The following is a 22849-nucleotide window of genomic DNA, read 5'->3' on the forward strand; positions in this document are numbered from 1 at the left end:
TTGCTTTTGGTCATGTGCTTTACCACACCAATAGAAACTTTAAGACACAGAATCTCTATCTTTAGCCCTGGCCTTCAGAAAAGTGAAGTTCTGGGGACGAGAATTCCTCTCTACCAGTGTGTCTTGATGCCTTTGGAAATGATGTGTTCTCCGAGACACCATAGGTATCTTCTGGACTTTGTTGGTACTATCATGCCCATTTTGTGTGTGTGGGGGGGGGCGTCTATTTTCACTTCACCTTCCTCTGCTTGCCAGAGAATTCAGGGTTTTCCTCCTAACTTGAAGTGGGCAATTGTTGTTATAACACAAGTAGAAGACATCTTGTAGCGCATCCACCTCATGTCCAAAGGCCGCTTGACATGTGAAACTCAGTGCCGTGTCCTTGGAGATTGTCCACATCTATAACCTCATATCTAGGTGTGCATTATGGAGTATTCCTTGAAGCAGCACTTTGAAAGCCAGTCTCCTGTGCCCGACGCAGCCATTCTACTCAGTAACTCTCAGTAACTGCAGGTGAAATGCACTGGGTCTGCATGAGAGAGAAGCTTCATCAGCCAACCAGGATGGAGGAAGGCCTCAGGAAGCCTGACTCTTCCTTGATGGGCCAATTGCTGCTGATAGATTGGAGGAGAGGAGAAGTCATTGCCTTTAGTTGTGTACATGCTGGGGACTGTACCAGTCTTTAATGGGAAGTCCTAATTATGTGGTCCCATATGGGGCTCTGTAAGCTGAGTGAGCTAGATTGATCACTGTGGGGCTCTGGGTAAGCTAGATGGGTCACAAACTGAAAGTCATAAATGTAGGGAAGGGGAGAGGAAGAACATTGGGAGTTTGAAAGGGGATAAGAAAAGGCTGGGAAGAATGGAGTCCGGACGCATTATGTACATGTATGGACTTAACAAAGAACTAACTTGGTAAAGAAAAATCAAAGTGATTTTCATGGTGGACAAAAATATCTGTAGCATGTAGAGTACACCCTGGGATTGAAGTGTTACATCCTCTGTCTTGATGAGGAGGGCTGTTAAGTATTTATGATCAATCATTTTTAGAGAAACAACTTGTTTCACAGTAAAAGAAGGAAAATCAGTCGAATTAACAAAAAAATAATGCTTTCCAAATTCCACCTAGACTCTCTGGGCACACTAAACACAATTCTGTATATAACGCCTTACTCTGTATAAGGATTTGAGAAACTTACTGAGATAAAGTTTAGTCTCACTTTCCCGATACAGTTGAACTCTCTGCTTCCGGTTGGTTGTATGTCAGAAGCAAAAGAGAGATTCTGTGTTTCCCAGCCTGATTTGACCATTCTGAAACATAATAATCTGAATTACTGGCTTACATTAACAGTAAGACTATGAAAATCATGAAATTATAGCAAGATGTGTGCGATATTCTTCATGCTTCCTGCCAGGCCCCATAGGACTTGCCTCTTACAACACATTTTATAAATATTTTCACAAATAAGGGCACAGAAGGAGAGAGTGGCTAAGGCGGTGCGGGTAGTTCAAAGTGGCAAAGGTCTCCTCATATACTCTAATCATCAGGCTGCATAGCCTGCTTCATTCTCTTTAAGCAGACAATGCATATTCAAGAACAGTGGACAGCCCCTTCTCCATTTCCATTGAAGATTGTTATCCATCTGCCGTCTAGGGAAGCCAGGATCCTCCTTTTGAAAGGTTCCCGTGGCAAATCCGTTGGGAAAGCAAAGAACCAAGGACAGTGAATCTAATTCTATGAACTCAACTATTCCTGTAATATACAGTAGGGGACGCCTCTTGGCAGCTTTTAAAAAATCTTTAGAGTTGCTGAGGGGGGCGTGTCCAACAGCACGAGAGAGAAAAAAAAAAAAAAAAAAAAAAGGCAAAAGTAAAAATTAAAACCCGACCGCATAGTTTTAAAACTCCACGAGACTCCGTCAAACAGGTCAAGAGGGGGTAGAACGACAGCAGTTAGGTCTCACCAGTTACTGCTAAAAGGTAACAAACATCTCTGTGGTTTTCCTGAACCGCCCGCAGTTCGTCCCAAATCCACCGCGGTTTCATTGGCTGCACAAAACTTCTTTTCGCCGCGGTGTCCTTTTTCAGGTCCACACTTTTCTGAATTCGCAAGCCGCTCCCTGCGTGGACTCTCGGAGTATGGCTATCCGTTTACACTTGGCTTTCAGCAAATAATCCTGCAGAGGCCCACCCCACCCCTACACCAACCCCCACCCCGGCCGGAGAAACCCTCCCCCTGCTCGAAGAAGCCCTCCCCCAGCTGGGAGACATCCTCCTCCCAGGGCGGAGGGCCCAGCGCCAGCACCGCGTCTAGTCCGCTCTTGGCTGCAACTTGCTTTCTCCAAGAGCCATGCTTCGAGTGATTGTGGAATCTGCTACTAACATCCCTAAAACGAAATTTGGGAAACCGGATCCTATCGTTTCTGTCATTTTTAAGGGTAAGGCGACTTTTTCTTTTCTTCCTGAAACCCTTTTCTGGAAGGCTAGACGTCTGGATCTCGTCCCAGTCAGCTCTTGGCATCTGGAGAAGCCAAGCCCCTCTCTGCTCCCCTGGCGGTCCCTGGTTTACCTGGGCAGGTCACTGCCACTCACTACTGACGGAATTTAACTTTCCCTGGGGCTTAGAGACTCACTGAACGATCTGACGGTCTGACGTTTCTGTAAACGCTCGGGGAACCTCTATTGCTACTCCCTTGATTTCAAGTATGAAGGTCTTTGTGAGTTCAAAGTCAGTCCATAGTGGGTGCGTCTTCCTAAAACCTCTCCGGGTGAGAAATGAGAAACGGAGCAATTCATTAATTGCCGGAGGCACCATTACACTGTTAACCAGCTCGATGCTGCTTTTACTGTCATTTGGGCTTTGGGTAGGGTATGAAGGTACTCTCTCTCTGGTGTTCTGAATCTCCAGGAGTTGGGGTGTTCGGATATGCTCGGTGACTTTGGGATTGCCCACCCTGAAGGAGCTCTGAAGCACTTCTGCAGCTTGGGAGTCTGGCTCTACAGGACTGGATAACCTTGGGCAAATGACATCATCATTCCTCTGTGTCTCCTCGTTCCTCTGCAAAACAAGGGGGAAGGTTTAGATTGGCTGGTCTTTAAAAGGCCTCTTGAAATTCCAAGCAGATTATCTATGACACTAGCTGTGAGTGCAGTGGAAGGGAGCGGTGGTGGAGGGGATCAGCAGCTGTTAACATAGGATTCCCCCTCCGCCCTAGTGGGGCAGGTGGCCGTGGCTTGGGTTGGAGGGCTGGGATAAACGTGGACCTGGGGGCTTCATGTCTTTTCCCTTTGGTCGCTGTCGGTCGTGGCAAGATTGCTAGCTCACTTGGTGGGGGCACCAGTGCTGAACTGGAGCTTTCGACAGGCAGGCGTTTCCTTACCACACCTTGGCACATTTCCTGCCAAACCCAGGAATTTGACTACTTCTCCCTCGCAAGTACTGTGTAGTTCACCCCTTTCTCCACTCTTGTTTCCATTTCTGAAAATCTCTATTTCTGTTCTCAAATCTATTCTTCAGAGGGCGAGCAAGCAAAGGAAAGACACACGAAACTCAAAGCTGCTAAAGGGCTGTTCAGTTAGAAAGAGAAAAGGGGAGGAAGGGAAGGAAGGAGGGAAGGAGGGCGGGAGGGAGGGAGGGAGGGAGGGATTTGAAAAGAAGAGACCTAGAAAACAAAATCCAAGTTCTCACTGGACAGTGTGGTTTACAGTTCTGACTCTAGGTTATTAGGAATCGTATTAAATTTATTGGCATGTGGTATATTTTAAAAACCTAACTTAAAGCAGTTTCACAATACTGACATAGCATGGAGAAATTGCACCTTTCATCATTGTAAAAAGGTGCTTGTTCTGAGAAGTCACATGTAGGGCAAATTGAACAGATTATGAAATAATCTTGAATTAACAGTGTTTAAAATCTAATTTATTATTCAGGAAGAATATGCATTAATTGAATTTTTTTAAGTGAGTAACAATATGTTGATGAATGAAAACACGCCATTGGAAGGGGGAAACTTCAGGTAAACTGGCAAATGTGGTCTAGCCAAACAACCACAGTTCTGGTTCCCTTTGGTTGTACAGACTGAGTGGTTCATTCATTCATTCATTCATTCATTCATTCATTCATTCATTCATTCATGTGGCACAAGGAAGATCATTGAACCCAGTGTGGGAACATTTAAACTCTGGCAAGCATTTCTTTTGGGTGGGGTCTCCACTTTTTTTGGCCCTGGGGATCATACCTAGCACACACTCTACCTTGAGCACACTTTACCCCTGAGCCATCTCTGTCCTGCACATCTGGACACTAGCCAGCATTACCTAAATAACTAATAGCCTTACATGTCCCTTCTCTAACCATTCAGGTCTCGGCTCCCTTAGCTGTGGCAAGTAGCAGAATACTGTCTTTGTAGCTTTAAGATGCTTCGACTTTCTAGTACCAGACCCAGATCGTTTGTGAGGTCTGAAAGCCATGGTCTTAGCAGGTATGGGACAGGCAGTCATGGACATGAGTTCTTTCCTGCCTTCCTTTTTCCCCCCAGCACTCTGAAAACCCTGGAGGCAGTAAATCCTCCCAGTGCCCAATTTTGGCCACTATGTAAAATTAAGTCGGATTAAGTCCTGATAGAACGAGGGATCTTATATGGTGGCATCGATGTTCATAAATGAGCAAGAGTGGAAAACAGCTCGGCCCACCTCCTGGGATGACGGGAGCCATGGCCGATTGAAGGGGGACATGGGGGTGATGATGCTCGAATGGGTACTGTGAGGCTCTGTCTGTCCATCAGCCTTCTATCTCTGTGACAAGGACGGAGAGAATCACCCAGAACAGAGGACATTGCTTTTGTTTGGCTCAGGGCTTTGGAGGTCCAGTCTATAAGTGAGCAGATCTATTGCTTTTCAGCCTCGAGGGGAGGAGGGGTGCGGGGCACCTTCTGGCAGAGCAATCTTGTCCACATCAAGGCCATAAAGAGGGAAAGAAGGAGGTAGGGGACAAAGGCACACCCCAATTATCTAACTCCTCCTACAAGTCCCCACCTCTTAAAGGTTCCACTGTAGGCTGGAGACCATGCCCTTCACTGCTGGGACTTTGAGGGCCCCATCTCTGACTCCCAGCAGAGGCCCTGGTAGCCTGCAACTTCATTAGCTCAGAGAGCAAACACACTACTCACCAACTGGTACGGAGCTGACCCCAGGCCTTTGTATAGCCTTGGGCTGGCTGTGGAGTTGTCGCTCCCAGCCTCGTGTGAACCGGAAAGGCTGGCTGTGCTTCTTTGGCCGAGATGTAGGTATTCAGGAGTGGATTATGAAGGCAGCAGAGCTTATGTCTTTTTCTGCTTCTTGGGTTCCACGAACCAGTTCTGAACTTTAAGCCAGCCTGCCTGAGAGCTACTGGTGGCCGAGTACCTCAAGCTCCTTGTAGAAACCCAGAGGGTGCAGCTGGGTTCAGCAGGAATAGACTGTACAGGCCTCCGAACCTCTCAACTCCCCGACCTAACCATTTAGAGATTCTAAATGTGTGATGTCAAAGCTCGAGCGTTAACCTGAGTTCAGTCCCTGGAACCCACAGGGGGAGAGAGAACATGCTTCTGTAACTTGTCCCCTAAGTACCCCCAATACACGCATGCACACGCACATACATACACACACACACACACACACACACACATTCACACAGAGAGACACAAGCACAAACAATAAAAGAAAAAAAAATCAAATCTCATTTAATTTTCCTTAGTATCATACCTCGATTCTTTGAATGACAGCAAGATAAAGTAAACCAAAGCACACCGTAGAAGGGATTACGCAACTGAAAAGTGACAATCCTTACTCCAGCCCATCCTGCTATGTTGGCAGTCTTGCTGGGAGCCATTGATCTAATCAGTTTTATTTGAGGCAGGGGCTCATGTAGCCCAGGAGGATGGTCAAATCCATAGCTCATCTGAGGATGAGTTTGAACCTCTGACCTCCTTGTTCTCCAGTTCTCCATATCCTGAGTGCTGGCACTTGCTATCAAGCCTGGCGTATTGATCTGAACAGTGTTAGGTTTAAGTCTCTTACAGCTTCTTGCTGTAGACACACAAGTTGCTCCAGTCTTGTGAGCGTGGCTGGTGCTGTGGGGATTTTTTGGTTTGTTTGTTGGCCTGTAGCCTTTTAAAGGTCATTTTGCTGGCTGGATATTACCATATATTTTCCTTTTCCTCTCTGATTCATCCCTCGTTTCTGTGTGAAAGAAGTCTCTTGAAAAGGTTAGTGGAGAGAAACCTTTCTTGTATACTCATACTCTGGAGTGCCTTTACTGTGTGGCAGTGTTTTATTCATAGGGCAACATGGCGACCACAACAGCAGGTTTCCTATCCTGCCCTTGTGATAGGATCACTTTGCACCCAAGCTTCCTTTCTTCTTGCCACTTGCAGATCGGTTCCTTGTGGGATGTCTGCTGCTACTGTCCAGATGTCCACTGGGTAATTGTTGGGTTAGAATATAGTTTTCTATATTATTCCCATTTCTCTGGAACATGTTTTATGTAGTGTGCAAGCCTAGACATTTGGGGTGCCTCTTCCAATTAGCACATCTAACTTTAAAGTCTTTTCGGTTCTTTTGTTTTATTTATGTGTTTGGTTGGCATGTGTGTTGGGGACGGTGGTGGGGTCAGGGCAACTTGTAGGAAGTATTTCTCTCCTTTGGTCCTGTGGATCCCAGTCTTGGTAGCGAAAGGCCTTTGCCCTCTGGGCTCCACACACCTATTTCTTACCAAGAACCACTTTATTGTTTGAAAATGCTATTCGAGACTTTAAAAAAAACTTGCAAATGAAACATCACACACCCAAATTAACCAGATACGTAGTCTATGTGTGCCTCTCCATAAACTTTACTGCTAGATACAACAGCCAGGCAAATAGTTTCATAATAATAATATAAATAAATAAAAACAATGATGAACCAAAAAATCAAATAAGTCAAAAGTAACTACTATCTGAAATTTGTAACTTGATTTTATTTTCAATTCGGGGTATTAATATAGTGTGTTTGTGTGTGCGTGCATGTGTCTTGTATGTGTATGTGATTTTCAGCTACAATGTTCTATTTTGTTTGTAAGTATAATTTATTTTTAAGTAGCACAGTAATAGATTATGTATATGAGGTAAAGTGCAGCTGCACCCTAACCCTAACCCTAACCCTAACCCTAACCCTAACTCTAACCCTAACCCTAGCTCTAGCCCTAGCCCTAGCCCTAGCCCTAACCCTAGCCCTAGCCCTAGCCCTAGCCCTAATCCTAACCCTAACATATCTGCTCTCCCAGAACTCAGGAAGTAGAGTTAGGAAGATTGCAAGTTTGAATTGAATTCAAAACCAGCTTGGGGAATATAGTAAGTGTGTGTGTGTGTGTGTGTGTGTGTGTGTGTGTGTGTGTGTGTGTAAAACGATCAGATTAAGGCAATTTGGCATAATTACCACCTCACAAAATCCTGAGGTATTTCCTTCCTTCCTTTTTTCTTTCTGTGTATATGTATCAGTTTGTGTGTGATGTATGTATGTGTGTACAATGCCCATGCCAGTGGTACACATGTATGGAGTCCAAGGTCAGTGCCTTGAATGGCACTTCTCATCTTCCACCTTGTATAAGGCAGGTCTCTTGTGTGTAGGTGGCCCACAAGTTTCTGGGGATTCTCTTGTCTCTTCTGTAAGAGAGTTGGAATTATAGGATCATAGTGTGTCCAGCTTTCTATAGGCTTTGGAGATTCGAACTCAGGTCCTTGCCTTTGCTCAGCAAGCACTTTACCCACTTAGCTATCCCCCTACTGTGCAGAGATAAATTTTAAAAGAATCGTTGTTTTGATAAGCTTTAAGAAGCTGTGAGATTCCACTAAGAACGATGGAAGCTCTCATAGGGCTCATTCGTTGTAGTCTATGAGGGTGAGCTACCCATTTAGAACCTTGACCTACCTATGGTATGTTGCAGAGTCTAGACGATTCTTTGCAGGCATTGATGGTCATGGAACTTGGGTACATCAATAGAACCAAAGTATTATAGTGGCAAATACTCTGAAAAGCAAAACTGTTTAATCTACTGAGTCATTCTCCTCACTTCCGGGAGAAAAGGGCTTGGAGGCTGACTCTTGAAGGATGGTGGCCCCACCCTGCCGAAGCATGGGGACTGTACGTTTCCCAAAGGCACATTCTTTGGCTCTCAGTCATTTACAAAACCACAGTTGCTTTTAGCAATTAATTGGCGTGTCCTGTTTTTCCTTCCCTCCTCCACATAGCTCACCCGTATGCTCTCAGTCAGGACACTGGTACTTTCCTGGCTTCTTTTCTGACCATTGGTTTCTCTCTGCCCCTGTCCACGTAGCATGTTCATGCCTTCTCCAACATCTGACACATTGTCTGATGTTAGATATGTGTTTTCAGTGTTGGCCATTGAAAGAGATGGTAGGAGGTGAGAGACATCTTGGAGTAATGAAGCCTCTGCTTGTTTGAAGGGGGCCACGGCGAGTGGTCCATGTTCCAGTGCTCAGGAAGAATTACACTTAAAATTCTTTCAAGTGCCCGGTGGGTAGATCTAGGAAAAGGAATTACTGCTCCTCACATTCCCTATACTGAACTGAGTGTAACTGGTTCGTAGCACCTGTTATCCAGATAAATTGATGTGTTTGCATTCTTATACCTGAAAAGAACTACGAGAGAGAAGCTTCTGACCTTCATGCTGAAGACTTATATGTGGAACATGCACCGGTCTGTAGCACAGACATGACCCAGCACACTGTGGCATGGCAACAGTCTCCTTACTCACGGCAAGCTTCTGGCAAGCTTCCGTCGAACAGCTGTTCTGTTGAACAGGGCTGTACTTTGAGCACAATTCTCACTCAGAAAATAGCTGTGGGACAGCTGTCACCTTAAGCCTTTATCACCTGACTTCTAATTGGCTAACGCAGAGCATAGGCCCTGGGCTTTAGAGCCAGCCATGCCTGAGGAATTCTGATTGCCACGTCCTATTTCCTAATTGCTTATGAACAAATAAAATCTTCAGTTTCAGTGTTTTAAATAATACCCAGTGTTAGTTAGTTTCTTTCAACTTGGCACAAACTAGAGCCACCTGGGAAGAAGGTGACTCCAACTGAGGAGTTACCCGCATGAGATTGGTCTGCAGGCAAGGCTGAGGGGGGGACATTTTCTTGATTAATGATGGATATGGAAGGGCCTGGTCCACTGTGGGTGGTGCCATTCCAGGGCAGGCGGTCCTGAGTTGTATTAAAAAGCAAGCCAAGCAGGAATGGTGAACAAATCAGTAATTAGTGTTCCTTCATGCTCTCTGCTTCAGTTCTCATCTCCAGGTTCCAGCCTTGGCTTCTCCTTCTGGTCATTTGTGAACAGAGCATGTAAGATAAATACAGTTTTCCTCTCCCAAGGTGCTTTTAGTCCTGGTGTTTTATCACAACAACAGAAAAGCAAAGTAGGCTGACCTCTCCTACCTTGCAGGGTGGCTTGTGGATCAGGTGGAAATGCAGAAGGCCTTGCACATAGGAATTCTAAATTTCCTCTCCTGTTTGATCTGCTTTTATGGTGTTGTATAGGGCACCAGTGTCAGGAGCCATGGTGAAAAACGTACTGAACACATTATGTTCTTCTAGTCCTCGGAATGAGACACATGAAATCCAAACTTGTATCTCATTGGAAGCATAGGGGAAGTTGTAATTTATGAGTAAAAAGAGGCCATATTTGGTGGCATATGCCTGGAATCCCAGACCTGAGAAAAACATGTAAGAGTATCACCACAAGTTCAAGGACAGCCTGGTCTACATAGCTAGTTCCAGACCAGGCATATACAGGAAGACCTTGTCTCAAAAATTAAACCAAGCAAGCAAGCAAGCAAGAAGAGTAAATAGAAGAATGGAAGCTTTGAGAGGAAGATGTTAATATTTAATTTGGTCTTAAAGGATACCTGAAGACGGGATTAGGAGGAAGTAGCTGGACATGGTTTACATTTGGGTCATCTTAACACCTAGGAGGCTGAGACAGGAGGATCACAAGTTTAAGGCCTGACTGGGCTGCATAGCAAGATCCTGTGAAAGGAAAAAAGGAAGGGGGGGATAGAGGGAGGAAGGAAAGGAGGGATGGAGGAAGAAGATATTCCAGACTTTGAAACCATCACAAAGGACGCGAGAATTGTGGGTTTATGTGGTGAGATTAACCAGAGTTGTATGGTTAGGAAATTGTGATTCACTGGTAACTACGGGGGAGCCTCTCTGTGAACAGCAATAGCAGTAGTCTGGGAGATTACCCAGGTTTATTGATTGAGTCAATTTCTCCACAGGACAGAGGCAGCTCCTTCAGAGCCACCTTTAGAAGGGAGGAGCTAATGAAAGATAATAAACAAGCAGCCTGACTGAGCCAAATTAGTGAGAAAACCACACCTAGCAGGCTAATGGGACCAACCTTCTTGAGCTTCCCTGTGAGACGGAACTCCAGACTTCCCTGTGACCCCTCGGAGTGTTTACCCTGTGGGTGAGCACAGGCTGGGTGGGGTGGCTCTAAAAGAGACCATCTTGAGGGAGGCGGTAAGAGACAACAGCTTAGAATGTGAAAGTGATATTTGAAAACAAACATAGCTGGCCTCCCAAAGGTCGAATGGGGAGCATTTCCTCAGACAAGCTGAGATGTGGGTCTCATTCCCTCCTCTCTGCAGACCTGTGCCCCTGGAAGGATAAGGTGCCACAGCCAGGGTTTATTCTGCAAGGAGCAAGAGCCCATTCAAGCTTGTGTAAGGAAACCGTGGAGGTTTCTAAAGCTACAGGGAAATCTTAGAGAATATAGATTATGGCCTCCACAGGAGCTAGACTTAGATCAGGCAAGGGCCACATGCACCAGTGTGTTCTCTCTCCCTTCGTGGTCCCTCCTTCCCTCCCTCCTCTTTGTCGCCTGGTGAGACTTCAAGAGAGTGACCCCAGTTGGCTTAGTTGTGTGAGGTTGGTTCACCCCAACCAGCTGTGGCCCAAACGTACAGTAGCTCAGGACACACAAAACAGGTATACCAGATGTATCTACTGCAGTGTGCGACTTAAAAACGTGGAACTTGAACCACTTGGCTCATCTCCTTTCAGTGAATTTAGACCTGTTTTCAGCAACCACTTGCCCTAGCCCTCTATATAAAGAGTCTTTCTGTGATCAACACAGTATGTAGAAAAGAATGGTCTTTGGATTAAGGAAGTGAAGTTTTGCTGCTAGTGTTGTAATTAGGAGATGAAAAAAATCTTTGGGCAACTCTACATCTAGTCTTCATTTCCTCATCCATAAAATGTTGGGAGTGATGTGCACCTACTAAGCTGTTGTAAGGAGCAGTAGAGGGGAAATATCTAAAATACTTTGAATTGTTCATACCCTTCCTCCCTTGTGACCTCTCCTCCTCCCATCTCTGGGGGATGCACAGAATCCTGGAGGACATTTCTCAGGGGGCAGCCCAGGCTTAGAATAAGTAGAATGCCCTTTAACCATGACTGTACCAGAATCAAGCAGAGCATATGTCTGATTTATTAGTGAGCGTGTGCCAGGGCATCTCTTAGGCACGAGGTTAAGTTCTTTGTTTTTCATTGTGGTGGAAGATATAACGTTTGTCACCTCAACGTTTTAAAGCCCATAGCTCTGCTCTTGACTATTCACAGTGGTGCTCTTCTCTTTAAGTTATTGTAAACAACGGAGCTGTAAACAGTGGTATGGAAGCATGGGCCTAGGTGCACTTCTTTGGGTATGAGCTCAGTGTTGGAATCCTTGGATCCTGCCACCATTTTGTTTCTAAGTCACTGCCGTATTCCGCAGCAGCCACTCTACCAGGTCCAGTTTCTCAGCATCCTTGACAGCGCCTTTTCTGCTGTTTGATAATAGCTGTCTTAGTGACTGGGCCGTGCAGGTTCATGGCCCCTCCCATGTGAGTGAACTTTCAGTTCATTTGCATCATTAGCGCAATGGCCATGGCTGCAGTGTAATTGACTCCCGAGGCGCTGTGGCCAGCATTGCGCTGGGAGCCAAAGCAGAGCTGATGGCTCGGAAGGCTCCCGGGAAACAGCCTTGGTCCTCTGCACTGGTAGGTCTTTTTGGTCGGGGCTCCTCCACTAGTGCTGATTCCAAAGCTCACCCTGCTCTTCCCACAAATATATGTTGGGAAATCAGATTATCCTTAAATCCCATCTTGGAGTTCTCTCCTCACAATACACACTCCCTGGCAGCACCCACTGACAGGTGCATCCCATGGTTGCTGGATTGTTGGCTTTTTGTCTGCCCTCTACACTTGACAGTACATTTGTGAACATAGGGCCTGGGTCTCTTTCTCTGGAAACTAGCTGTGTATTCTGGTAGACAGGAAATGAGCAATAAATAGCTTCTGAATTAATGGTTCTGTCTCTTCTCATTTATCTGAACCAGGGAGGCACAGATCGCAGGGATTAAATGGGACAAGGTCTCTGTCCCCACAACTACACACCTGATTTTGAGTGTTTAGGACTTTAGAGGTTTTACAGGCTCCACAAAGCGGTATCTCAAAGAAAACTGAAAGGCAGGTGTCCCAGTCCACTTCTGACCTGGATCTAGAGCCTTTGTTTGTTTTATTTTGAGACAGGCTTTTCCTGGCTTGGAACTCGCTATACCATTGTCCAGGCTGGCCTTGAACTCATGGTGACTGCCTGTCTCTGCCTCCTGAGTGCTGGGATTAAAGATGATTGCCACCATGCCTGGCTCCAGAGAGTTGATTTTCTGAATCACGGGAACCTCTCCGAGTCTCAGTTTCCCTAGCTGTTCTAAGATCTTTTTATAACAATAAATCAAGATGTAGCTAAGGTGTCTGGACTTAAAAGAATGTTTATCTTCACGCCACCTCTTGATGTCTGGCTTTCTTCACCCGTGGCCAAGTGAAAAGCCAGTGAGCTAAGTTGGGGACTAAAAGAGACAGGAAGTTTGTGAGCCAAGTGATGACAACTGGCAGGAGCTGCAAGCTCTTCTTTAGAAGGCTAGCCTGAGACTAGAGAGGATTTTCACACCCAGCTAAAATGACCAGTCAGCTAGGGGCTCACTGAGACTGAAACACCTACCAGAGAGCATGGGACAGACCTAGGCCCCCATTACACATGTAACAGAGGTGCAGCTTGGTCTTCATGTGGAACTCCTAAACAGCAGGAGCAGGGGCTGTCTGCCTTTGGATCCCTTTCCCCTAACTGGGCTGCCTTGTCAACCTCAAAAGAAGATGCACCTAGTCTTTCTGCAACTTGACGTGCCAAGGCTGGTTATATCCATGGGAGGCCTCCCTTTCTCTGAAGAGGAAGAGTGGGAGGGATTGGGGGGAGAAGAGGGAAGAGAGGAGGGAGTAGGAGGAAAGGAAGGAGAAGCCTCAATCAGGATATACAGTAAATAAAGAAATTAATTAACGAAGAAAAAAAGACGAGTCAGCTTACTGAAATTGGAGTATTTTACTAATTTTAAAAACGTCATTTAGGGAGCTGGAGAGATGACTCAGTGGCTAAGAGCACTGGCTGTTCTTCCAGAGGTTCTGAGTTCAATTCCCAGCCCCCACAGGGCAGCTCACAAGCATCTGTAATGGGATCCGATGCTGTCCTTCTGGAATGCACGCATGCATGCAGATGAATCCCTGAAATAAATGCATACACACACATACATACATACATACATAATTTTTTTAAAAGTCATCCAGCAATCATTTTCTGGGTTCTCCAGAGACTCTCTGTCCAATGAATGGAGCTTCCTGTGGTGTGGAAATAGTCAAGATCTACCCTGTGTGATAGGAAGCCACTAGCCACATGTGGTTGTCAGTCACCAAAATGCGGGCCACTATGACCAAGGGATTGAAAGTTTACTATTAGCTGCAACTCATTTAAATATTCATAGCTGCCTGTGGTCACTAATGGCCTGTAGCAGAGATCGCAGCGGATGGCTGCGGTGGCTGAGAGTTCAGGTCTTCCATGTGTTTATGGTTGCCAGCACCTGCAGACCCGGTGGCCTCGTCTGTCAAGTGGAAGGTGTAACAGTCACTGCCTTACACAGCGCAGGTGTGAGCATTTGCACTGGGGCAGTGGGAGCAGAGGGCCCTGAGTGCTGACCGCTGCTGAATCCTCAGGAAGCTTGGACTAGAAGCAGCCTGAGGCATCAGCTCACGTCAGTCTCCCGCCCCTTACTCAGTGCTCACACCACACACACCTCCACTGTGATCCTCGGTGTTCTCTTAGGGACCTCTTCTTTCACCTCCATGTTTCGTGCAGAGGACTTGGGCAGGGTTTACTTGCATTCCAGTCTGGGGAGCTCGGTGCCCGTGAGGACACTACACATAGCTGGACCATGACGCCAGGCTGAACGAATGCTCTGGCGGCCCCTCTACAAGGATTGAGTTGTTCAGTATGCTGGTATCATTTGGATCTAGTGAGAAAGCAGGAAGAAGTTTACCAAGAACAAAAGAATGTTTTTAAGGGGGGGGGGAGAACAAAACCCAGCCCTCCTGGCTGGGCTTTGCCACAAGGTAGTGCAAGCATTTATGACAGGCCGTGACTCAGAGGCGCAGAGGTGAAATAGCTTAGCAGCGAATCAGTTCCACTGATAATCTAGATCGGGCTATTTTATTAGCAGGAAATAAAGGACTAACCTATTATACACAAAGACTTTTTTTTTAATCTCATATTTAACTGGCAGGGTGAGGCCCCGTTCTGTTTTACCACAGATTTCTGTTTTTTTACCTACGCCATCTTTTTTCATCCCAGGTATACTGCATAGAAGTTAGGAAAACAGTTCTGCTATCTTTCTTTTCATTAACAATGTAGACAGTTATGTTTCTGCTCACCCTTCCTCACTGCCTAGGCCCTCCCTGTCTCTGCATCCTTTTGATGGCTTCTGCCTGGGCCTTACGAACATGATTGTTCAGTAACTCTGGATGAAGGCTGTTAGGTCAGGCATCTTCTAACTCTTTAGGGAGTCTGGAGCAAGCTAGGCTTGGATTCTGCCCATAGGCAGCCTAAATGCTATGCCGTAAGCAGAGCAGAGTTTGATGACTCGATTTTTTGTTGTTTTTAAAGATTTCTTTATTTTTATTTTATGCACATTGGTGTGTTGATTGCATGTGTTGATTGTCTGTGTGAGCATGTCAGATTCCATGTCAGATTCCCTGGAAGTGGAGTCATAGACCGTTGTAAGCTGCCATGTGGGTGCTGGGAATTGAACCTGGGTCTTTAGGAAGAGCAGCCAGTGCTCTAAACCACTGAGCCAACTCTCCAGCCCCTGAATCGAATGTTTTAAGACTGGAAAGTTGTCCTCATTGGCAGGTCATGTTGATGACGAGAACTTGACAGCTGTTATGGAACTGCGTAACTGCTTTACTTTTTATTTATTCATTTCACTTTAATTAATTAATTTTAATCAGTGAAAATATATATAGTGTGTGTGTGTGGGGCGGGGACTGAGACAGGATTTCTAGGTGTAACTTTGGCTGTTGTGTAGACCAGGCTGGCCTCATACTCACAGAAATCTACCTTCCTCTGACTCTGGAATGCTGGGACTAAAGGTAAGATCCACTACCACCTTCTGGCTATAAAGTCTTTCTTTAAGGTGTGAGTGAGTGTGTGTGTGTGTGTGTGTGTGTGTGTGTGTGTGTGTGTGTGTGCACGTGCTTGTTTTCTTTTTTTTTTTTTTTTTTTTTTTTTTTGGCGTTGGGGGGCGAACCCGGGGTCTTGCACGTGCTAGGCAAGCGCTCTACCGCTGAGCTAATCCCCAACCCTGTGCACGTGCTTGTTAATGTGTATATGCAGGTAGGAATGCTTGCATGAGCATGTGGCAGTCAAAAGAGAACATTGAGATCCTCTCTTCTTTTCTCCACTGTATTCCTTTAAGACAGGCTCTCTCACTGAACCTTGAAGTTTTTAGGCTAGGCTAGACTGGAAGCCTTTTCTGTCTTCCCACCTAAGCTGCTAGGATCACAGGGTCATGCATCTGCAGCTCCAATCGCTAGGATTACAGGCGCATGCTTCTACATCCATTCTTTTTAAACAAGGGTCTGAAGATCCCAACTCAAGTCCTCACGCTGGCTCAGCATGTGCTCTCAGCCACTGAGCCTCTCTTCAGCCCAGAAGTGAAATCTTTTGGAGCTGGAGAAGCTGTCTTGAGTAGAGTGGGTTAGGTTTCTAGGCAAGAGTCTATAGCAGGTTCCAGGCAGAGGTGGGGTTCTATCACCACACTATCCCCTGCTGAGGCCATCCTACTGTTTCCTAGGCAGAGCTGACTGTTATCTCAGCAATGTCTGCCTGTGCCTGACACTCTCCTGTCCACGGCCCTCTGGGCACTCTTATCTCTTCCAAAGGAGTATGGTGTAGGGCAGGTAGGCCGTGCCAGCCGACGGGCATAAGAACTGGCAAGGCTGAGTGAGCTCTGAGAATCTCAGAGATCTGAGACTGGCAGGAGTGGAGTTGCTCCCCACCTGTCTCTGGTACTTGCTGTGCACCCCATAACCATGACACCCCACCATGGGCAGTCAGTTACATAAGTGAGCCCTTCACCATACAAATGGAGCATCATCAACATCTCAAACTCAGCCAATGGGAAACATCTACCCTCTAAATCCCGTCCCACAGCTCAAGGTTTATATAGACCTTGTCCATAAGGAATAAAGCACAGAAGTTATTTCACCGAGGAGCACCGTCTGAGAAGGTCTGTCTTTATTGAGCTATAACACTTGGGGAAGAATTCTCTCTCCCAAAGCATTCACCTCTGGATCTTGGACCCTGACTGGCCAAGTTCATGCTACCTCCACCTCTAACTCTGCCGCTGTTATTGTCTCCATACTGACAAGGGACCCAGGACCTCAGCTGCCTGCACCATTCAGGCTGCCCAAACCTTCTCCCTTCTCTTCTAAGAGCTATAACACTCTAAGCATTCCGGGCCTGAGGGAGCTCCATGGAAACTATTCATTCCCAGCTCAGCTTTCTCCTCCTCAGTCTGATTTGGCGCAGAGGTGTCTGATTTTTTTAATTTGCTGGCCTTCTTTGTTATTGTTGTTTAACAGAGCCTCACTATGCAGCCCTGGCTGTCCTAGAACTTACTATGTAGACCATCTTGGCTTCTAACACACAGAGATCACCCTGCCTTCATGTCTCAAGTTCCTGGGAGGAAAAGCATGAACCACCTTGGGAAATTCAGCCTTTGGGTTTCTTACCCTACTGGGTTCAGACCCTGGACCCTGGTGCCTTTGGTCTGGACACTTCTGACTCCGTGGCAATGTCTGAGTGTCATGCCTTGGAGAAGAAGAAGCCTGTCCCCCAAACATTTACATGCCCGAAGTCATTTCGTAAGCGTGGTGTAACCTGTTGTTCACGGCCCCAGGAGCTGCTTGGGGAACAGTTACATCTGTTGTGTAGGTGCCAATGTGCACCTCAGTGAGATGGAGCAAGAACAAAGCCATGCAGGCAGGAAGAGGCAGAGAGGGAACAGAACCTGGACTTGCCTCTGGGGTCATAGTCATCACCATCCCCTCAGCTCAGAGCACGACTCTCTTCCACATGGACTCTCACACTTTTAATTCTACCCTCTGATCCCTCCTAGGCTCCACTGACCAAGAGCAGCCCACCGCCACCCCTGACAACCCCCCGCCCCCGTCCTTCCTCAGATCTGTAGCCAAGAACCAGCTTAATCAGGAGCTAGAGGCCAGAGTCAACTGCACCATTAGAGGAGGGCTGAGAATGTATTAAAACTCTTGCCAATGATGATACTCTCCTTAAAGAGATAGAGTACTTGTGGGGTGAGAGATAGCCTATTGTGGAACGTGGTGTCTGAGGCTGCGGGTAAATTTCAGCCATTTTTTTTCCTCCTGGGAGTAACAGGATCTGATGGTCACAATTTTTACTTTGCTTTACTTTCATTTTCAGAAATTTCCTTCTGGGGTTATTGACTTCTTTTTGATACAATGCCTTGGGTAGGGACCAGCTGGTAGAAGCAATTACTAATTCCAAATCACAGGAACAGCCCCTGGTCTTAGGCACAGTTTTGCTCTTTCACTGGATCCCTGCCGCCTCCGTGTGTGGTGAGCTTTTGCATCCCCATTTTTAAGGAGGCTCTGAGGGGCCCTAAGAATCATGTCTTCGGTTGAATTTGCTGAGGACCAGTCTGGATTCACTCTCTAGCGAACTGTGCCTCAGATATTCACTAGTCAGAGTGTTCCAAGAGCTGAAACAGCTGTATTCAAATTCTACCGTTGTTTCTTACTAGTGGGTGAATAAAGTACTTGGATAAACTGGTTAACTTTCTTGTGCCTTGAAATGAGGGTAACGAGAATAGGTCAACAGTGTGTGTGTGTGTGTGTGTGTGTGTGTGTGTGTGTGTGTGTGTGTAGAGTACTTATTTAGCACGAAGGAGGCCCTGCCTAATTTCTGCCTAAAGGCATACAGGTAATCCTACAGTGTAGGTGGTTGAGGCAGAATGACCTCAAGGTCACCTCTGGCTATAAATCAAGTTTGTGGTCAGTTTGGACACGAAACTCTATCTCAAAAAACTTAAAATTAAATTTAAAATTAAAATAAAAAAAAAAGAATAGGTAACCTCTAGCCAGCCTTACCAGAGTATCTGGCAGATTATAACCCTATACATGAAAGCTAGTGTTCCTGAATATTAGATACCAGGACTTCCTAGTGGGGACATCTAGATGGAGTTGGAAGAAGCAGGACATTCGTCTGGGAAGACTTGAAAAAGCCACCGATTGCGTGATTCCTCAGTTTATAGTGGCCTCTAAGAACTCAGGCTAAGAAATGAGGCTAACTTGGGGCAAAAGACTGTCCTACCCTTTTCCCTGCAGGAAGTCTTGGGCAAGTCAATTAACTTCGCCTGCTTGCATCCCTACATCTGTAAAATGGATACCCATTCCTACATCTGTAAAGTGGACACACTGGTTCCCCAGTGGTTAGGATAGGCATGGGTATATCTAAAGTGCCCACACAGGGTGGAAACTCGCATATAAAATCAGCCTAGATACCATTCCCAGGGTTGGCTTTAAGTAGGGGACTTTTGTGAATCTTTCAGACTTTATCAAAAGTTCCTTGGAGGACTACTCTTTTTTACTTAGGAACTTGAAACCCAAAAGGCCAGTGGGTCAGGGGATGCAGAAGGAGGGGCAGGAACCCAGCCTGCTTTGGCCTGGGGTGTTCCTGTGTCCGTGTTATTGGATGCCTCAAAACACAAAAGCGGCTTCTCTTGTAGAGTGGTTGCTGTTTGGCCCATGCACGGCTCTTTAAACTTGTTTGACAACATCTCTCTGAAGCACTGGGGCAGTCAGAGTTTGGAATTTAAAAGTCAGGCATGCCTCCAGAGAGTTCTGGGTAGCTCACCAGGAGTCCCTTTAACTCCTGGGGACTGAGGAGTCTCCTTTTTCACCCCTACGGACAACTCTGGCCCCTGGTCCTTGTGGGATTACCCTATTCTTGTGGCTGCCAGGCTGAGTGGCAATCAGGATAGTCACTGCTGTGTACCAGTTCCCCTGGATGGCCACTGACATCTGGAATGGAGCTATGAAGGAGTTATTCCACCAGGGCCGTCCCTTGCTTCACTAGGCACTTCCTGTCCCTTGGAGAGCTGAGGCCCGGGAACGCCCTGGGGGAAGGCAAAAACAGTGTGCTGCTCTCCTAATAAGAAACAGTCTAGAGGCTGCTACGAGCTCAGTGCTTAGATTCAGCACTAAAGACTTCACGTTCCTGCTCTTTTCGGATCATTAAACTAACCCCACACACTTGTGCATACACAAGAAGTCTAGTCTCTCAAACCATAGAGAAGCTACTAAGTAACAAGCACTCTGTGGGGGACACCTGAACGGCAGTACTAATAAGTTATATCATAACCGTCACGGAGTCATATTCTTTTAAGATTGAGTTTGATTATTTGTGTGGGAGAGGGTGCGGAGAAGGAGAGGGAGAGCCCCCTGAGAACTGGTGTGTGGTGGACATGAAATTCAGGTCCTCTGCCAAGGATCCTCCACCTTTGGGAACTGGAGCTGTGTTTTAACTGCACGGTTAAAATGCCAGGTCCAACGTTGGCTTGCTGTGTGACATCTTATACCTGGTGATCATCACAGAATTAGCCTTTGAGAGTTGTTAAGGTGAAATCAGGCAAATGGTGGTAGTAATGATCAGTTCTGAAAAATTAATGTTGTTAGTTACATATGAAGGCTTAAAAGCTCTGGAACAGGTTTTAGCAAGGTGGGGGATGAATTTATCCACGGTTGGTCATTTCTCAGGAGAAAGGGGCATTGAACCAGGAACCTGGAAACTTATGCATGGGACAAGTTTAGATTCAGGGCTAAACCTAAGATTTTTTTTTCTTTTCTGTTCTTTGTGTTTTTAGATTTAATTATTTTTATCTTATACATATGTGTGTTTGACTCGGAGCATGTATGTGTGCCATGCGTGTGGCTAGTGCCTGAGGAACCCAGAAAAGACTACCAGATACCCTGGAACTGGAGTTACAGATGGTTGTAGGTGCTGGGAACAGAGCCCTGGTCATCTTCAAGAGTAGCAAGGGCTCTTAACTGCTGAGCCATCTCACCAGCCCCATAATTCTTTTGTTGCTGTCATTTGTGAGAAAGGACCTCATGTAGCCAGGCTGGTCTTGAACTTGTTCTGTAGCCAAGGGTGACTTTGAACTTCTGATCCTTGTGTCTCCACCTCTTGAGTACTGAGATGTCATACGTGTATCACCAAGCTTGGTGTATGCAGTACTGGGATCAAACCTAAGGCCTCAGGGAACTCAAGATAACACTCTGAGACTTGAAAGTCTGTTAGGAAGAGTTGGCCGACAACTGTCCTTTCTCTGCAGGACTTTTAGGGTCGCTGAGACGTACATTTGAAAGTGTTTAGAAAAAAAACCTCTTACCATTGTCAATACTATTATTAAGAACAATGACTGTTATTAGTTATTAGTAGGTCAGGTTCTCTGTAAAAACAATAGGATGTTGGGGATGTATGAGCTTGTATGACACACATGTGTATGTGTGTCTATGTGTTTGTGTGCCTGCGTATGTATACATGTGTGCATCCATGCCCTGTGTGTATTTCTGTGTGCATGTATGTGACTGTATGTGTGTGCCTGTGTGTGTCCCCATGTGTATGTACTTCTGTGTGTACATGTACATGCATGTGCATGCGTGCATGTATGTGTATGTGTGTGTGTGTATAGAAAAAGAGCAGAGACAGTTACTTATGTGCTTGTGTTGACAGGTGTGAAGCTCGACACAGGGTGACAGTACTGTTGAGCTGAAGTCTATAGGGGAGGAAGTGCTGGAAACTCAGGCTCAGGGGTTCTGTTGTATCTTGAGGTAGAATTTCTTCTCTGGGGAACTTCAGATGTCCTTTCAGGACTTTGAAGTGTCTAGATGAGGCCCACCTACACAATGAACAGTGTGATGGAACTTGACTGAATCTAGAATTACCTAGGAGATGAGCCTCTGGGTATATCTGTGAGGGGTTTCCTAGACTGGGTTAATTGAGGAGAGAACACTCACACTAAATGTGGCTGGTGTTACTCCATACCTGTAGCTCCAGAATGACTTAAAAGGGAAATGAGGGCAAGCGCCAGCATCCATTTATTTTTCTTCTGCTTCCTGACTGCAGAAGCAGTGTGACCAACCACCTCTGGTGACCATGATGGGTTGGCTGTCTCTGGACTGTACTCCAAAATAGAAACCAGTAGAGAAAGTAAGTCTTCTCTACCCAGAGCCAACTGACTGTAAAATGTAAAGGCCATGTACACTGCACAGCTGGGGCAAGCTGCTCAGTCTTGAGTATGGGAGTCTCTCAGGCCTTGTATGCTGTTACCTGTTTTCTGTTTGCCTGTTTGCATTTCTGTTACCATATATCCTGACAAAAAGCATCCCAGGGGAGAAAGGGTGTATTTTATATTTTAGATCACAACTTCAGCATGCCAAGTTAAGTGACAGGAATTTGAGGCAGCCATGACACATCCACGGTCAAACACCTTGGGAAATTAATGTTGCTTGCTTGCCAGATTTCTCCACTTTATACACGTTGGAATGCTTCTAGATGTCTGGGTCTTCCTATATCATTGAACTTAGTAAGAGAATTCCTCACAGACACACCCACACAGGGTTAACCACAGGGTCTGACAAGGTAGGACCAGGGCCCAGCAAAAGAATTATTCTGTGAAGACAGACAGGGGTGTCTAGTTCTCTGGCAATGAGGCTGGCACACGGCTTGAGCCTTTCAGAGCTGAGCCAGGGGCAGGCTCCACTAATCAGAAAACAGGAAACGTCCTTAAGAATGCCTTGAGCCACGGTCCAGAGTGTTCTGCTTTTGAGTCCGTTGTTTTGTTCTGGGATGAAAGTGCTTAGTTCCTTTCCAAAGGAAGGAACCGTTATCTTAATAACTACAGAGGTGGCAGCCTACCGACGTAGGTGATAGGGAGACAAGAGAGGGCACTTCCGGTCATTTAATCTGATGTCCAGAGCCTGCAACTCTGACCTTTGATAGGAGGAAAGGAGGTAAAATACACTATAGAATAGAATAAAATTCTGCCTGATAAGAAAATATTTTTCTGCGTCTTTTTTTTCTTTTCTTTTCTTATTTGGACTGATGTGTTTATGTGTGAGAGTAGGATTTTGGTGAAATACAATGTGTTTACCTTCTGATACAAATCAGGACCTCCTCTTCCTCAAGAGTGATCAAGCTGAGTTTCTCCAGAAAGGGAGGAGCTGACGCTCACTCTTTCTTCTTTCCTGGTTTGCTGGGAAGTTAGGAGAGAGCATGGCTTAAATATAAGGTCTTTGAATCAGACTAGGCCTGGCTAGAGGGCTTCTTGCTAGCTCTGCGAGCTTGGGT

The 22849-nt window shown here is 46.0% G+C and overlaps 1 protein-coding gene across 1 annotated transcript in view; it reads left to right on the top strand.

Annotated features, from left to right (window-relative positions):
* The first annotated feature begins 2214 nt into the window (after positions 1 to 2214).
* Myof (myoferlin) overlaps positions 2215 to 22849 on the top strand; it is a 151727-nt gene continuing 131092 nt past the window's right edge. The window contains exon 1 of the mRNA XM_032891850.1: positions 2215 to 2437. Coding sequence (XP_032747741.1) covers positions 2350 to 2437 — 88 coding nt within the window. The 5' untranslated portion in view covers positions 2215 to 2349. The remainder of the gene's footprint in view (positions 2438 to 22849) is intronic.

This window comes from Rattus rattus, chromosome 2, assembly GCF_011064425.1.
Source record: "Rattus rattus isolate New Zealand chromosome 2, Rrattus_CSIRO_v1, whole genome shotgun sequence".
NCBI classification, from domain to species: Eukaryota; Metazoa; Chordata; class Mammalia; order Rodentia; family Muridae; genus Rattus; species Rattus rattus.